The 19,090-nt window shown below is 42.2% G+C and overlaps 1 protein-coding gene across 1 annotated transcript in view; it reads left to right on the forward strand.

The window, feature by feature from the left end:
- LOC143987270 (calpain-13-like) overlaps positions 1-19,090 on the forward strand; it is a 126,314-nt gene that overhangs the window by 32,665 nt on the left and 74,559 nt on the right. The window contains exons 6-9 of the mRNA XM_077485881.1: positions 56-236; positions 493-534; positions 4,240-4,281; positions 8,135-8,209. Coding sequence (XP_077342007.1) covers positions 56-236; positions 493-534; positions 4,240-4,281; positions 8,135-8,209 — 340 coding nt within the window. The remainder of the gene's footprint in view (positions 1-55; positions 237-492; positions 535-4,239; positions 4,282-8,134; positions 8,210-19,090) is intronic.

The raw sequence follows: 19,090 nt of genomic DNA on the forward strand, positions 1-19,090 counted from the left end.
ATAATAAGGATAAGAAGAATAACAATAAAACATGTTTGTTTCTTTTGCATTTCAGACTTTTGGGTTCATACCAAAACTTGCACTGGGGGTTTCCTGAAGAAGCCTTTGTGAACCTGACTGGTGGGATAACTATGACATTTGACCTTAAGAATGAACAATTCCAGAGGAATTACCTCTGGCACATGATCAACAATGCGAGTCCGGACACATTGATGGCCTGTATCCATAGCAAACAGGTACTGCTGTGATAATAATGCGCTACTAGGTTATGATGATATACAGAGGAACCATTTGTTAATTAGCCTTCCTATAATTAGAATCAATTAGAATTCTTTATTGAATACGGTAATTGGTTCATTTTGGCTGTTAACATTTCACACACATCGGTTTGAGCACCAAGACATAATTCTTCTGAGGCTGTTAAATCAAAGCCTATGCTAAATGACTGATATTGTCCTCCTCTAAGTCTCACTTTAATCTTTTGATTAACAGGAGGGAACACCGAGGAATCGAAGTATGAGTGTGCCAGTGGTGGTGAGACCTGTTTGTCGTTATTCTAATTCTTCAGATTTCTTTCCAATGCATCCTTGTACAAAGAGTATGATATTGGATTCTCCTTTTGTAGATGCTAGATAGTTATCACATAATGGATTATTGTATATTTGAACCTCCAATGATATGAACAGCAGGGAACTGATATGAGAGTCTAAAAAATTTGTTCAGTATGCTTATGGCCTCATTTAGGTTTATGGGGAGGCTCTGCGGGTACTTGGGTACAGTGTTGCATGACTGAGTAATTGCTAATCAAAATATGACAGTGCTGAAAAATGAAAAAATAGCCTAGACAGGAAGGGGGTTCAACATGCCAGTCTTTAAGTGGTCAAAAATTAAAACATCCATATGCCATGTGTGATTTAAAGCATATATAAAACTGAACAATGAACTTCTCTTATTTGCTCTATTTTGGCTTGTTTTGAAAGTTCAGCTGTGAGAGCAGAGAGAACCCTTGACTGGTCCACTGTTCACTTTTCCCTAAGGCTGGGTTCACACTATTGCGAATTGGATTTGGGGAATCTGCATCCATTCTCCGCATCTGCATCCATTCCCCGCATCCGCATCCAATTCGCAATAGCAGGAGATTTTGACCAACTCTCTATAGAGTCAGTTCACATTTCTCCTCTTTGGCTCCGGTGTGAATTTGGACAGGAGCCCTGTGCATCTTTTGGTCCATTTCAGGTCTGAATTCAGCCAAAAATTTGAGCTGAAATCGGACCTCAAACGGGGAACAGTGACGCACCGGACCCCTGCTGTGAGTCACATGTGAAGATGGCGGTGATCAGGACACTAATATAGCGTATGACGGTGATCAGGACATCAGTATGGTGTGAACTCAGCCTAAAGGAGTTGGAAAGGCAGAAGGTTTTTTTATCTTAATGCAGTAAACGTTTAGAGTAAATTAAGATAAAAAATCCTTTTGTGTGTAGCAGCAACCCCAGCACCGACTGAGCCCCATCTCTCTCCAGCAATGTCCACGAATGTCTAAGCCGTTCGGGGCACTCCTCCTGATTGGCTGAGACACATCAGCAGCACCATTGGCTCCCGTGGCTGTCAATCAAAGTCAGTCAGCCAATCAGGGGAGAGAGGGGCCAGGTCGGGGCTCTGTGTTGGAATGGACACACAGAGCTGTGACTTGGCTCCAGTGCCACCATAGGAAGCTGCGGGCTTTGGGGGCACTCGATAGGAGGGAGGGACCAGGAGCAACAAAGAAGGACCTAAGAAGAGGAGGATCCAACTGCACAGAGGAGTTAAGTATAAAATGTTTATTTTTTATTTTTTTTAAACAAGACTTTACAATCACGTTAATGTTTACTCTAAACAATCACACAAACAACTAAATTCTTTTGACTGGGTTGATACTTTTATTACTTAGCTATAGACCACAGCTTGGCATCTGTAAATGAACCAACAAACCAGTAAACATATATAGCCAACACCAGATCCCTTTAGCACTGCTGAGTGGCATATCTTAACTTTCCTTCCTTATTAAGAGCCAATTCAGCCTCCAGCTGTCCAGGTTAGGATCAGGGGCTTACTAAGGGTTTCCTGCTCCCCATTCTACCAACTCCATCAGCCACCTACCACCTCAGTCCGCAAAAGGGACCAATAGTAAATGGTAAATATTTCAGCCAGGATTTAACTACAAAAGCATCCAAAATAACACAACAGACACAACACAAAGCCCGAAGTATTACTATTTTTTTTTAAATTATAACAACAAAGTACAGCAACAAAGGAAGAGAGTGTGGGGACTCGTTCCCTCGTGAGAATTGTACAGACTGAGGGACCAGTAAGTCACGTGATTTGACGTGATGCAGAAGTCTCCTCCTTTTTACTTTTCCCCACCAATAACCTGCCACCAAATTTTTACCACCTCGCCAACCCAACCCTTTGCCATCCCTTAATCCTTTTGCTGCCAATGTACTACCCCGGAGAAACCGTCTCCAGTCATGGTGCCTACTGTGTTTATACTGCCGTCACAGTCCATGTACACTTACAGACTGCAGTATAAGCCTGCTCCAGTGTCCTGATAACTGCCCACAGCATAATCCAAATAAACAGTGCAGCAAACCCATGTCACCTGTCCTAGTGTCAACAGTGTTCATATTAACAACCCTATACACCATACCAACATCCTGATCCATGCCATACACTATATTAGTGCCCTGATCACCACCATACACCATACCAACGTCCTGATCACAGCCATATGCTATATCAGTGCCCTGATCACCGCTGTATACCATACCAATGTCCTGATCACCGCCATATGCCATATCATTGCCCTGATCACCATCATTTGCCATATCAGTGCCCTGATTACCTTCATACACCATACCATCCTAATCACCACCACGTTATACCAGCATCCTTATCACCACCATACCTCATACCAGCATCCCGATTACCGCCATACCTCATACCAGCATCCCGATCACTGCCATACCTCATACCAGCATCCTGATCCTGATCACCGTCCTACTCCATACCAGCATCCTGATCACTGCCATACCTCGTACCAGCATCCTGATCACTGCCATACCTCGTACCAGCATCCTAATCACTACCATACCTCATACCAGCATCCTGATCACTGCCATACCTCATATCAGCATCCTGATCACTGCCATACCTCATATCAACATCCTGATCACTGCCATACCTCATATCAACATCCTGATCACTGCCATACCTCATATCAGCATCCTGATCACTGCCATACCTCATACCAGCATCCTGATCACTGCCATACCTCATATCAGCATCCTGATCACTGCCATATGTCATACCAGCATCCTGATCACTGCCATACCTCATACCAGCATCCTGAGCACTGCCATACATCATACCAGCATCCTGATCACTGCCATACCACATACCAGTTTCCTAATCACCGCCATACCTCATACCAGCATCATGATCCCCGCCATACCTCATACCAGCATTCTGATCACTACCATATGCCATACCAGCATCCTGATCACAGCCATACCCCATACCAGTTTCCTGAGCATCGCCATACCTCATACCAGCATGTTGACCACAACCATACCAGCATTCTGATCATCACCATATGCTATACCAGCATCATGATCACTGCCATATTCCATACCAGTTTCCTGATCATCACCATACCTCATACCAGCATGCTGACCACAACCATACCAGCATTCTGATCATCACCAAATGCCATACCAGCATCATGGTCACTGCCATACCCCATACCAGTGTCCTGATCACCGCCATGCGCCATACCATAGTTTTTAGACTTTAGACTAAATAATATACAATGATTATTTTTACTAAAAAAAGTTGGAGAATATATTTTGTGCTAATTTTATGAAGAAAGATTATTTATTTGCAAAATGTTATAATATTTTTTTTTCAAAATTTCAGTATTTTTTTTTATTCATATAGCAAAAAATAAAATAAAAAAAAACAGTAGTGATTAAATACCATGAAAAGAAAGCTCTATCTGTTTAAAAAAAAAATAAGAGACAAATTTCATATGGGAACATGCCAAGTAATGTGAGAGTGCTGAAAGCTGAAAACTGGCCTGGGCTAGAAGGGGGTGAAAATGTCTGGACTTGAAGTGGTTAAGTAAGTTTTGTAGCTTGTGTAGATGAATATTTAAATGTAATTTATTTTATCCTGAAAAACGTGTTTTTTTTTCTTTAACAGAAAGAAGCTCTTGACTTCCGGAGGGGAAGCGAACCAATCACTGTATGTAACATTTACTTCTCATTTCCAAAAATTGCCATACAAGGTTCACAAACTCTATGCCCTTGTACACACGGTCGGACATTCCGACCACAAAATCCGTCTCATTTTTTCGGATGGATCTTGCCCGAAACTGGTGTCGCATACACACGGTCGGACAAAGTTGTCGGAAAATCCGATCGTTCAGAACGTGATGACGTTCATTCGTTATGGCGGGACTACGTTCAGGCTAGTAGCCAATAACTTTGGTATCGTAATTTGATGTGAGCATGCGTGGCACTTTGTCCAATCGGAATTCTCTACAAACGATCGGACAAAATGTTATATCCAGCTCTCAAACTTTGTTGATATGACATTCCAACGGAAAAAGTCAGATGGAGCCCACACACGGTCGGATTATGTGACAACACGCTCCGATCGGACATTTTCCATCTGAATTTCCGACCGTGTGTACAAGGGCTATTATATTTAAGAATCTGAAGTTGGCCATACACTGATCAAAAATAACCAATTCCTCCATCCACACAAACAAGATGAATGGAGAAACCGTAATTACCAGGGAAGCCCAAGACTGATGATTTTTTTCCCAGTCCCTGCTGAACCATTTCAATTGGTGAACGACCAATTTTAGTTCTAGTACTAGTGAGACATAACAAAAAATGTTGTTTTAGTCATGGTATACGTGTTCTGTGATTGGGGGATGAGAAATGATGTGTATGCCCATGCATCCTCTCTTGTCCTCCAATCACAGAATGCCTTAAATTCTGTGAAAAAAAGTATTTTTGTAGGTGGGCATGGAGTTGGGGGGGGGGGGGGGGGTGACATGAGACCTTCACTGGCATTAGCTGTTGATCTTAGGGGTAACACCACTTTTGTGGAGAAAAGAAATAGCAAATAATAATATAGCGTATATAATTGCAACACAAGTCATATTGTAATTCAATGTTATTAAAAATGACCTTTCCTTTTCAATCTGCAACCGCTGTCATTTTCTGAAAGTGCAATGCAATATGGCTACCTGGAGGTGTTCAGTACACAGAATTTGTACTGACCACCCCCCAGAAACATAATTTCCTGCTTGTGTGATTTTCCCAGAAGTCTGCTCTAACATACAAGTCAGATTTCAGGCATCCCCTGCAACAAAAATGTCATTTTTGGTGAGGTACTCCCAATAGGAAATCACTTCTAAAGGGATGCAGGGCCAGCATCTTTCCTCTTTAGAGCCCAGCAGGTGCTGCAGCTGATTGATAATTATGAAACCACTCTCATTAGACTCACTTTGCCATGTGGGCACAGAAAAACACACAGAGATTTCTTCAGAATAACAAAAGGTAGGAATCTGCAACAAAGTTTGTTAAAATTCTTGCAATGTACATAGATCACCAGATCTCAACAAAAGTGGAGTTACACTTTAAATGAGAATGCTGGGGTTTAAAAAAAAAAAAAAAAGTGTCATGCTTAAGCTGTCCCACGTCAGCTCTAAGCTCAGGAACTAAGTGATCAAATGACCATTGATTGCGCTGTTCTCGGTTGGAGAGCAGCGACTGTCAGTAACCCCTCACTGCCCCTCGAGCACTTACTGGAGCTGCACTCTGAGAACCAGAGCCAGCTGTCAATCAAGAAGCTGGGTGGATCCCAAAAATATGATCAGGATCCTTCCAGAGCCTGGAGCAGCTCTGTGACGTCAGCTGGTAATGGGCAATAAGCTGCTATCAGCTGACTCTGGGTCACAGGAGAGCAAAGGTAAGTACACTCCTGTGACCCACAAGAGAAGTATGGCTAAAAAATGGTTGGCCTTACTTCTCTTTTAAAGTGGTCAGCTTATTCAATTTGCCCACATCCCCTCCCATAAAACCCATGCAGGGAAAAGGGGTTAGATAAAACACTGCCTTTCCTCAACTTCCTTCCACAATACTTAAAGTGGAAGTAAACCCATCGATTTAAACAGTTAAAAAAAAAGGCATGCCAGGAATGCTAACTGCACATTGGCTGTGCTCTCAGCCAAACTATCAAACCATCCAATGGCTGGTGTCATACCAAATCACATGCGCAGCACCATAGCAGTTGAAGATTAAACAGAGGCAAAGATGGCAGCTTCCTTGGCTGAAAACGATAGGGGAGTTTACTTCCACTTTAAGTGAGGGGTGACGTCATCCTTCCTCCAACCAGATCTCAGAGAATGTTGATTAGGCCAAAACCTTGCAAGAAGACGGTCCTGCTCTCTGCCACAGTCTTCTCTCAAGATATGGGCTGTTCATCGTTCTCAGGAATCTTGTCAAAAGGATGATGTTGTTGTTGTCAACAACTGTACTATGGAATGCCAGGCGAGTATTTTATTTATTTTTCCCCCTTACAGGTACATTTATGGCGGAGGTAGAAGGTTCGCTTTAAAAACCAAGCATAGATTTCAAAACTTCTCCACCCTACCCAAAAAAAAAAAAAAAGGTGGGTGCCATGTTAAAGTCAAGAGTAGAGGGTAAAGGATTGAATCACTTGATTAAAGTGGAGTTCTGCCGATTTTTAATTTTTTTTAAAGTCAGCAGCTACAAATACTGCAGCTGCTGACTTTTAAAATATGGACACTTACCTGTCCAGGGTGCCCACGATGTCGGCACCCGAATCTGTCCCTCAGCTCTCGGGTGCTGCCACAACCATCTTTAATAAGGGAATCAGGAAGTGAAGCCTTGCAGCTTCACTTTCTGGTTCCCTACTGCGCATACACGACTCACGCTGCACATTACCCCACTGGTCCCTGCTGTCTCCTGGGACCTGTGTGCCTCCCAGAAGACAGCAGGGGGGGGGGGGGGGGGGGTGGCGCGTGTATCTATGCCCGGATGTGGGAGAAATAATCTGAGCTCACCCAAACACTTGTAAAAATACCTAAAAAAAAGACAAAAAAATGACAAAAACTGGAAACCTGTGTGAATGCAGCTATCTGATGAAAAAAATAAATAATTAATTCCCACATAGATATAAACAAAAAAGAGATGTGCAAACTATATGAATACAGTTAAAAAAGTAATCAAAAGAAGGGTATAAAATAAAATATGTCACTAAACCATCAATAATTTGTGATAAACCAACTTCAATGTGAAATCACAAAGGATTGTGCATATATTGTGATTAGTTAAGTGAAAAATAAAGTGTTCACGTCACGTAAATAATCACAATATATTCACAATCCTTTGCGATTTCATGTTGAAGTTGGTTTATCACTAATTATTGATGGTTTCGTGAATTTTTTTTATTTTATTTTATACCCTTTTTTTATTACTTTTTTAACCATATTCATATAGTTTGCGCATCTCTTTTTTGTTTATGTGAGTCTGAATTATGCCGCGTACACACGGCCGGAATTTCCGATGGAAACAGTCCAATGGGAGCTTTTCATTGGATTTTACGACCGTGTGTATGCCCGGTCTTTTTCTGTCTGCATTTCTGACGGTCTTTAGATTGAGAGCCTGTTCTTAATTTTTCTGATGGAAAACCTTTCTATTGGATTTTTCGATCATGTGTATGCAATTCTGACACGCAAAATTCCGATGCATGCTCGGAAACAATTTGACGCATGCTCTGAAACAATTTGACGCATGCTCGGAAGCATTAAACTTCCCTTTTATAGGGCCGTCGAACGTGTTGTATGTCGCAGTGTTATTGACCGTCGGAATTTGGTGTGACCGTGTGTAGGCAAGACAGTTTGAGCGAAATTCCGTCAGAATTCCAACGGGAAAACAATCAGAGCTTTTTCCGACAAGAATTCCGATCGTGTGTACGTGGCATAACAGTGTCCACCCTAAACTGAAATAGCAACGTTTGCTGGAATTGGCATTTATTTATCTAATCACTATTTCTTTAGTATATTGCAGATAATCCGGTACTCAGTAATGGTCTGGTGCAGTCTCACGCTTATTCTATAACAGACACTGCACAGGTAAGTGAAACATCAGTTTTTTCTAAATGCAGGTGATAGAGAAGATTTCTTTTCAGTAAAGGGTGGTGTTGCTCATCTCAGCAGCCCATAAACTGTGTTTGGCAGCGTTGTCCAGTGCAATCCCAATTCAACAACAAGCAATTTACCTTGTGTCCTATGGCTTCAGTTCACACCAACATGAGAGCTGAAAGAAGTAGGACATCTGCATTTTTGTACAGCATGTTCTGATGTGCTGTAGTGCACTGCAACACACAGCAGCACATAGCAATTGCATAGAGCTGTGGAAAAAAAGGCAACACTGTAATGTATTTTAAGACACAACGCGCAACTGTGCATGCCCACATTGCATACCAGAGTACATTTTATGCTTACCTTTAAAGAGTGCCTGCTGGTGTGAAATAGTTTTAAACCTCAGAAATTAAAAATGAACAAAGAGTATCCTTCTATAGTGTGTGCTTTCCTCTACTCAAAGGATAGTCTGCAGTGAAATATATTAGTGAAAACTGGATGCCAGAACAATCAGTAGTTCCGCAAACACAAGCAGCTGAACATACACTCACTGGTCACTTTGGACCCCTTTTTGCCTTCAGAACTGCCATAACTCTTTGTGGAATAGATTCAACAAGGTGTTGGAAATATTCCTCAGAGATTTTTGTCCATATTGACATGATAGCATCACGTAGTTGCTGCAGATTTGGCGGCTGCACATCCATGATGCAAATCTCCCGTTCTGCCACATCTCAAAGATGATCTATCGGATTGAGATCTGGTGACTGTGAAAGCCATTGGAGTACAATTAACTCATTGTCATGTTTAAGAAACCAGATTGAGGTGATTTGATCTTTATGACATGGTGCATTATCCTTCTAGAAGTATCCATCAGAAGATGGGTACACTGTACTCATAAAGGGATGGACATGGTCAGCAATCATAGGAATGCGCACAGGGTATGCCAGGTGTGCCTGGGCACACCCTAATCACCCCATATGAATTAGCATTATCCAGAGGCAGCAGCCAGGTGGGTGGTTGGGGGTGGCCAGCGTAAATGCCCCCATTATTTTAAAGGCTAGGTTCAACTTTAGGAACATTTTACACCCATATTTAGGGTGTAATGTAATATGCTCCTAATCAAATGGCACCCACCACCAGAGTCTCCTCCCTGTGACAGCAGGTGGCGTTCATATGTAATTGAGCTTTGGGGTGCACAACCTAATGCAATAGGCTGTGCACCCCTATATCAGCAATAATATTCACATAGGCCGTGGTGTTTAAACAATGCTCATTGTCAGGGAAATATCTCCCACACCATTACACCACCACCAGCCTGAACCATTGATACAAGGCAGGATGGGTCCATGCTTCATGTTGTTTACGCCAAATTCCAACCCTACCACCTGAATGTTGCAGCTGAAATCGACTCATCAGACCAGGTAATGTTTTTCCAATCTTCTATTGTCCAATTTTGGTGAGTGTGTGTGAATTGTAGCCTTAGTTTCCTGTTCTTAGCTGACAGGAGTGGCACCCGGTGTGGTCTTCTGTTGCTATAGCCCATTCTTCTGTTGCCTTTCTGTCATCTCGAACCAGTCTGCCCATTCCTCTCTGTCCTCAACAAGGCATTTTCATCCACACAACTGCTCACTGGACTCTTTTTCGGACATTTCTCTGTAAGCCCTAGAAATGGTTGTGCGTGAAAATCCCAGTAGATCAGCAGTTTTTGAAATACTCAAACTAGCCCGTCTGGCACCAACAGCAATGCCACGTTCAAAGACAACTTAAATTCGCATTCCGATTCTCGGTTTGAACTTCAGCAAGTCGTCTTCATCATGCTAGATGCTTCAATGGATTGAGTTGCTGCCATGTGGTTGGCTGCTTAGCAATTTGTGTTACCAAGCAGTTGAACACAAATTGTACCTAATAAAGTGACTGCTAGGTGTATATAAACAGCTTGTTCATTCATCTATAAGTTGACCTTGGACCTGCAGTCAGCCATCTCCCATACCTCCCTATTGGTCAGTGAGGATGCCTGACATGCAGGCAGGAGGACTGGTGTAAAGTTTAAAACTTATGCCGCGTACACACGGTCGGAATTTCAGCCAGAAAAAAAATGATAAGAGCTTTTTCGGCAAAAAATGCAGCCGTGTGTATGCTCCATCGGAATTTTGCTGGCCGAATTTCCACCAGCTAAAGACTGAGAGCAGGTTCTGAATTTTTCAGACGGAAAAAGTTTCTATCGGAAATTCTGATCGTGTGTATGCAATTCCGACGCGCAAAACCTCACGCATGCTCAGATTCAACTACGAGACGGAAGCTAATGGCTACTGGCTATTGAACTTCATTTTTCTAGTCCCGCCGTATGTGTTGTATGTCACTGAGTTCTTGACGGTCGGAATTTGGTGTGACTGTGTGTACGCAAGACAGCTTGAGCAAAATCCCGTTGGAATTCCATGAGAGCCTTCTCAAACCAAAATTCCGATCGTGTGTACGCGGCATTACAGGAGAAGTTGAAATTTTATATGACTTGAGTTGTCTATATTTGAGGATCTACTGCGCATTTTGACAATGTTTTTACTAAAGCTAACCTCTGCTTATGTTTTTTTGTTCACCATCTGCTTGCTTAAAGTGAAGCTATGAAAACAATTACATACATGATGCAGCCTGTTACTGTTTTTTTTTTTTTTTTTTTTCACACTTCAGCAATCTTTATTCTGTACAAACGAAAAATGACACCGTATCTATCCATGGTGTACTCTGTCAATTAGAGGTGAAACCAGTTTTTCCAGACTAGAGCCATAACATCTCTGCTTAGTAATACAAAGCTGAATCAATACAAAAAAAATCTGCTGTAGACTATAGCGCTGTAGGAGTGCTCAAGTAGTCAGCATTGTTGTCTTGCAGCACTGATGTCTGGGGTTTAGCTTCCACTTTGGATACTATTTTTACATATATTCTTCACATGTTTATGTTGATTTCCTGTCTGTGCTAAATTAGTGACAGGGTCACTATAGGTTTTTATTGCTGTGACCCAGCTAGGGATATATTCCCTTAATTCCTGTCTGAGAGACACAGCAGTGAGGAAAAATTCAATATTGGAGATTAATGACCCTGGAAGGTGTCTTCATTGAAAGTTATGCCCACTATGAGTGTGAGTAAATCTGCCCTAGTTCAATTCACATAGGATTCTACAAATCCAGATAGACATTTGCCAAATCCAAATTTAGTGGCAAATCCCATTAAAGTCTATGAGTAATGAAGCTTGATAGTGAATTCTGTTCATGTTTAGGGCTAATATGAAAGCTATTGTCACAAAGAATGCATGGGAATCCAGGCACTTCTATTGGGAACATGTACCAATAGCTAAATAAAATAAAAATCCTAACAGCAGAAAGAAGGTCCTTTTGTGCGGCTTCAAATGTATACAATTTTCATGGACAGCCTCACCAATAACTGGCAATGAATATTTGTCTTGAATTGATTTTTTCCTTGAACAATTTGTCTTGGTAACATACAGAAGCAGAACTTCAAACTGAATTCAGTTAATAATGGGCTTTTTAGGTATTTTTTGGGTCATAAAAAGCAGAAAAGGGCCTCTAAGTGAGATCTCTGTGGAGTGCATCATCAGCAATGGCAGCATTGCCCCATGGAGAGTGCCGTTACATTCATGTATCGCGGCTCCCACCTTGTGGCTTTGGGCATCCTACATCTTTGTTGTCGACCAATGTTGATGATCCTTACCTCTTTTTATTACATGTGAGTTGCCCCTCATTAATGTGTCAATAAAATGTATGAAGATACTACACTTAGAGGCACTTTTCTGCTTTTTTAAAAAAAATAGTTACATAGTAGGTGAGGTTGAAAAAAGACACAAGTTCATGAAGTCCAACCCATGTGTGTGATTATATGTCAGTATTACATTGTATATCCCTGTATGTTGTGGTCGTTCAGGTGCTTATCTAATAGTTTCTTGAAACTATCGATGCTCCCCGCTGAGACCACCACCTGTGGAAGGGAATTCCACATCCTTGCCGCTCTTACAGTAAAGAACCCTCTACGTAGTTTAAGGTTAAACTTCTTCTCTTCTAACTTGAATGAGTGGCCACAAGTCTTGTTAAACTCCCTTCTGCGAAAAAGGTTTATCCCTATTATGGGGTACAAGTATGGTATTTGTATATTGAAATCATATCCCCTCTCAAGCGTCTCTTCTCCAGAGAGAATAAGTTCAGTGCTTGCAACCTTTCCTCATAACTAATATCCTCCAGACCCTTTATTAGCTTTGTTGCCCTTCTTTGTATTCGCTCCATTTCCAGTACATCCTTCCTGAGGACTGGTGCCCAGAACTGGACAGTATACTCTAGGTGCGGCCGGACCAGAGTCTTGTAGAGTGGGAGAATTATCGTTTTCTCTCTGGAGTTGATCCCCTTTTTAATGCATGCCAACATTCTGTTTGCTTTGTTAGCAGAATCTTGGCATTGCATGCCATTACTGAGTCTATCATCTACTAGGATCCCCAGGTCCTTTTCCATCCTAGATTCCCCCAGAGGTTCTCCCCCCAGTGTATAGATTGCATTCATATTTTTGGCACCCAAATTAATTGAACCTCATTTGCCATGTAGTTGCACACCCCATTAAATTGTTCAGATCTTTTTGCAAGTTTTCCACATCCTGTGGAGAAGTTATTGCCCTGCTTAGCTTAGTATCCTCCACAAATACAGGGATTGTACTGTTTACCCCATCCTCCAGGTCGTTTATAAACAAATTAATTAGGATTGGTCCCAGCACAGAACCCTGGGGGGCCCCACTAACCATCCCTGTCCATTCCAAGTACTCCACATTTATCACCACCCTCTTAAATCGCCCTTGTAGACAGTTTTCAATCCATGTACTCACCCCATGATCCATGCCAGTGGACCTTATTTTATACAGTAAACGTTTATGGGGAACTGTGTCAAATGCTTTTGCAAAATCCAGATACACCACGTCCACGGGCCTTCCTTTATCTAGATGACAACTCACCTCCTCATAAAAGGTTAATAGATTGGTTTGGCAAGAACAATTCTTCATGAATCCATGCTGATTACTGCTAACAATACCATTCTCATTACTAAAATCTTGTATATAGTCCCTTATCCCCTCCAAGAGTTTACATACTATTGATGTTAGGCTAACTGGTCTGTAATTCCCAGGGATGTATTTTGGGCCCTTTTTAAATTTTGGTGTTACATTGGCTTTTCTCCAATCAGCTGGTGCCATTCCAGTCAGTAGATTGTCAATAAAAAATAGGAACAATGGTCTGGCAATTACTTGACTGAGTTCCCTAAATACTCTTGGGTGCAAGCCTTCTGGTCCCAGTGATTTATTAATGTTAAGTTTCCCAAGTCTAATTTTAATTCTGTCCTCTGTTAACCATGGAGGTGCTTCCTGTGATGTGTCCTGAGGATAAACACTGCAGTTTTGGTTACTGAAGCCCCCCGATTCCCTCGTGTCCTTCCTCATTCTTTATGGGGCCAATATGGTCTGTCCTTGCTTTTTTTACTGTTTACATACTTAAAGAATTTCTTGGGATTTTTTTTGCTTTCCTCCTCTATGTGTCTTTCATGTTCTATCTTAGCCTTCCTTATTGCACTCTTACATTTCTTGTTGCATTCTTTATAAAGTCTGAATGCTGATGATGATCCCTCAACTTAGTATTTTTTGAAGGCCTTCTTCTTTGCTTTTATATGCATTTTTACATTGGAGTTAAGCCATCCAGGACTTTTGTTTGCTCTTTTAAATGTATTACCCAATGGAATGCAAACAGGAGGGGGCTGGGATCTGGGGGTCCCCTTGTTAAAGGGGGCTTCCAGATTCTGATAAGCCCCTCACCCGCAGACCCCAACAACCATCGGCCAGGGTTGTGGGGATGAGGCCCTTTTCCCCATCAACATGGGGACATGGTGCTTTGGGGGGGACCCCAAAGCATCCTCCCTACGGTTCAGGAGGGGGGGCGCTCTCTCGTCCCCCCCTCTTTTCATGTGGCCTGACAGGTTGCATGCTTGGATAAAGGATCTGGTATGGATTTTTAGGGGGACCCCCACGTCAATTTTTAAAAAAATTTGAAGCGGGGTTCCCCTTAATATCCATACCAGACCTGAAGGGTCTGGTGTGGATATTTAGGGGGAGCCCCAAGTCAATTTTTTTTTCAATTTGACGCAGGGTTCCCCTTAATATTCATACCAGACCTGAAGGGCCTGGTAATTGAATTTGGGGGAACCCCACGCTTTTTTTTATTATTTATTTATTTGATCAATTACCTTCAATGAGTGTTCTCTGTATTATGGGAGCCGAAAATTCATTATAGCCACGAGTGATTTTAAAGGACTTTTTTTCCTGCAGAAATGACACTTTGTGCAGGGACAATTCTAAGCACAGGAAACATGCGCCCCTTCACAGGCATACTATAGACACCCCCCAGGTACAAAATTTAAAGGAATATTACACTTTTATTGTTTCACTTTAATCATTATTAAAAAACTACTCCCGAAAAAAACGGTAGTTTTTAAAACTTTTTTTTGCATTGATACATGTCCCCTGGGGCAGGACCCAGGTCCCCAAACACTTTTTAGGACAGTAACTTGCATATTAGCCTTTAAAATTAACACTTTAGATTTTGAATGTTGGAGTCCCATAGACTTTAATAGGGTTCTAAAGTTCACACGAAGTATGCTATATACTAGCTCCGTCGAATCTTTATACATTCGACAGATACCATAAGCCTTCAAAGACAGATTCGACCATAATTCATGTGGATTTTCGGAGGAATGCAATTTTTGAACGAAAAACGAAATAAATAAAAACGAATTTCGGGAGTAACTAAATAAAAGTGTAAAAAAATACTGCGCTGTGAAAAGATGTGCTCTACCCAGCTGCCAACACTACTGAAGACTACACAGTAAGATGCAAAAATTAAAACAAAGTGTGGCGCTTAGGTGGCAACAAACCAAATGAACCAGTAAGGCACTAATTCAAGCAAAGAAAATTACATACACTTCAAAAAAAGAAAATATGTGTAAATTCCGTTATATATCAAGAGATCTTACTCCCAAGTGGAAGAGTGCATGAACCTCATGCACACAAAAGGTTAAAGTAAATAAAATTAATTTAACATATATAGTCCATCAAGTGAACGTCTGAGCCCTTGTACACACGGTCGGAGAATCTGTCGGAATGAGTCTTATCGGACCGTGTCGTCAGATAATCCGACTGTGTCACGATCTGGAGTCAGGCTCAGAGACCAATAGCTATAGCAGCAGAGCAGATATTCACACAAGTCACCCTGGCTGATGGCACGGGTTCACCTGAGGTGCGGGGTCTAAGCACTAACCGGTATTCACCAGAGCTCCCAAAGGTGGAGATGGGCTTGGCTGCGTGTTAGTGCCAGGTCGCGGTCCTCAGGATAGCCCCACCAGGAGGTGAGCAAGCCGGTGGTCTGGTAGCAGATATAGCAGGTAGAGATCAAGCAGAAGCGTAGTTGAGAAACAAGCCAAAAGTCGGTAACCAATAGTTGCAGGTTGGGATTCAGCAGAAGCGTAGTCCAGGAGCAAGCCAAATGTCGGTAACGAAAGGTAGCGAGGATACGGTCGGCAGCAGGAGAGATAGAAGCAAGATATTGGCTGGTAAAGGCACAATATTCTGGCAAGGAGGAAGTGCAGAGACATGGCTTATATCAGGAAGTTCATGGGAGGAGCAAAGGGTTCAAGGTTCAAGGCAAACAAGATTCAAGATAAGATCACTAAAGGAATTGTCCAAGGAGCTGTCCAAGGAGCTGTCCAAGGAGCTGTCCAGCATTCCAGGTGGCTCAGCAAGCAGAGTCACTGCCAGACACACCAGAGGTCCCAGGTTCAAGCCCAGGTCCTAACAGTACTCCCCTCCTCCCAGGACGTCCCCTGGACATCTTAGGGCCAGGTTTCTGAGGAAACCTCTGGTGGAATTCCCTTGTTAATCTAGGGGCATGAACATTCTCCTCAGGCTCCCAAGAATTTTCTTCTGGCCCATATCCTTCCCATTGAACCAAATATTGCAATTTGTTCCTAGAGATCCTGGAGTCAAGAATTTTTCCCACCACAAATTCTTCTTCACCCTGAACCTCGACAGGTGGGGGAGGAGGATGAATTCTTCCAGAAAAAGTATTTTCATGAAATGGTTTGAGTAGTGATATATGAAACACAGGGTGAATCTTCATATTGTCAGGAAGTTTTAGGCGAAAAGTGACCGGGTTGATTTGAGCAGAAATCTCAAAAGGTCCCATAAACTTTTGACCCAACTTAGCACATGGAACTTGAACTTTTAAATTTTTGGTAGATAACCAAACTTTCTCACCTACTTGAAAAGTGGGAATAGACCTACGATGTCTGTCAGCAGCCTTCTTGTAATATTCCTGCGCCTCCTTCAATGTATCAGTTAATTTCTCCTGGATCTCATGTAATGAAGTTAGTCTGTTGGTAACAGCAGGAATTGAAGTTGAGATGGGGAGATCAGGAATAAAAACTGGATGATACCCCATGTTTAAGAAAAATGGGCTTTGGGATGTGGAACTATGTTTAGAGTTATTATAAGCAAACTCTGCCGTAGGAAGGTAGTCCACCCAGTCATCCTGAAGATAACTCACGAAGCATCGAAGGTATTGCTCCAGAGTTTGATTGGTCCTCTCGGTCTGACCATTAGACTGCGGATGAAAAGCCGAGGACAGATTAACTGTTACACCCAAAGCTGAGCAAAAACTTCTCCAAAATTTTGAGGTAAACTGTACCCCTCTGTCAGACACCACATCATCAGGAATTCCATGAAGTTTAAAAACTTCTCTAACCATTACCTCAGCAGTATGTTCGGCGGAGGGTACCCCTTTAACTGGAATAAAATGAGCCATCTTAGTGAGACGGTCAACGACTACCAGAATGGTGGTCATCCCTTTTGAAAGAGGAAGGTCAACCACAAAGTCCATAGAAATTGACCCCCATGGTCTTGATGGAACAGGTAGTGGTAGAAGTAACCCCAGAGGAGAAGATCGAGGTGTCTTATTGCGAGCACAGGTTAGACATGAAGCCACATAACTCTTAACATCTTTCTTGTACCCAGGCCACCAAAAGGAACGTGATAAGAGTTCTTCTGTTTTAGAAACCCCAAAATGACCAGCAAGCTTAGAGTCATGTACCAACCTGAGGGCTTCTACCCGAACTGATTCAGGTACATAGAGGCAATGCGCTTGAGTCCAAAAACCATTGTTGTACTTGAGGTCCTTAGGAGGATTATTAAGAAGTGGGTCATTCTCATACCCCTCCTTGAGAAGATTAAGAAATGTCTTTGAACTCATGGCCCCTAGAAAGTTCTTTTGAGGCAGGATTGTACATTCAGAGGTGCTTTCCTGGAGAGGCCCAGACAACATCCGTGATAGGGCATCAGCCTTACCATTCCTTGACCCAGGGCGGTATGAAATAACAAAATTAAACCTGGAAAAGAAAAGGGTCCAACGTGCTTGTCTAGATGACAACCTTTTAGCAGACCTAATAAATTCTAAATTTTTATGATCGGTGAGAACGGTTACAGGGTGCTTAGCTCCTTCCAGCAGATGCCTCCACTCAGAAAATGCTTCCTTAATTGCCAGCAGCTCCTTGTTTCCAATGTCATAATTCATCTCGGCTGAAGACATCAGTCGAGAGAAATAAGCACAAGGATGAAGCTGCATTTTTTCTCCCATTCGCTGAGAAAGGATAGCTCCCACAGCAGAATTAGAAGCATCAACTTCTACGATGAAAGGTAGTTCTGGATCTGGATGTACCAGTATTGGTGCAGAAGTGAAGAGAGTTTTCAGTTTACTAAAGGCAGCCTGTGCCTCAGGTGACCACAAAAAGGGCACCCCTTTCTTTGTCAACTGTGTGATTGGAGCAATTACCCTAGAGAAATTCCTTATAAATCTTCTGTAAAAGTTGGCAAATCCAACAAATCGCTGTATCTCTTTAACATTCTTAGGAGCGGGCCAATCCACCACAGCTTTGATCTTATCAGGATCCATGCTTACCCCTTCAGAAGAGATTATGTATCCCAAGAACTGGATCTGAGTTTGTTCAAACTCGCATTTCTCTAATTTTATGTAAAGTTGATTTCGCCTTAATCTCTCGAAAACAATACAGACATGCTTGCGGTGTTCTTTCAAAGTATCAGAGAAAATGAGAATGTCATCCAAATATGCTATTACAAACTGGTCAAGCAAATCACGAAAAGCATCATTAATAAAATGTTGAAAAGTTGCAGGAGCATTGCAAAGCCCAAAGGGCATGACCAAAGACTCAAAATGTCCATATCTGGTTCTGAAAGCAGTTTTCCATTCATCACCGGAACGAATGCGGACAAGGTTGTATGCCCCCCGTAAATCTAATTTGGTAAAGAGCTTGGCAGAGCGGAGTCTCTCAAGCATTTCTGGAATCAGTGGGAGTGGATAGCGATTCTTAATTGTGATCTTATTTAAATCTCTGTAGTCAATACACGGACGCAGGGTGGAGTCCTTTTTCGTCACGAAGAATAAGGCTGCGCCAGCAGGAGAGGTTGAATGTCCGATAAAACCCTTCTCAAGATTCTCATTAATCCACTCCCTGAGCACTTTCAGTTCAGGTTCTGATAAAGAATAAAGGCGACCAAATGGTATTTCTGCCCCTGGAAGCAATTCAATGGGACAATCATAAGAGCGATGAGGAGGCAGCTGATCTGCGTTCTTTTTATCACAAATGTCCCGAAACTCAAGATATTGTGGAGGTAGCTTGTCATATGACTGGATAGTTGCCAAAACTGCTTGTAAATCTTGGGTTGGTGGAGGGCTTATTTGATAAGATTCTTTGCAATGTTTCTTGCAATGGT

The sequence above is a fragment of the Lithobates pipiens genome, unplaced genomic scaffold (assembly GCF_037356315.1).
Source record: "Lithobates pipiens isolate NorthernLeopardFrog02 unplaced genomic scaffold, aLitPip1_a1.2 Scaffold_18, whole genome shotgun sequence".
In the NCBI taxonomy this organism is placed as follows: domain Eukaryota; kingdom Metazoa; phylum Chordata; class Amphibia; order Anura; family Ranidae; genus Lithobates; species Lithobates pipiens.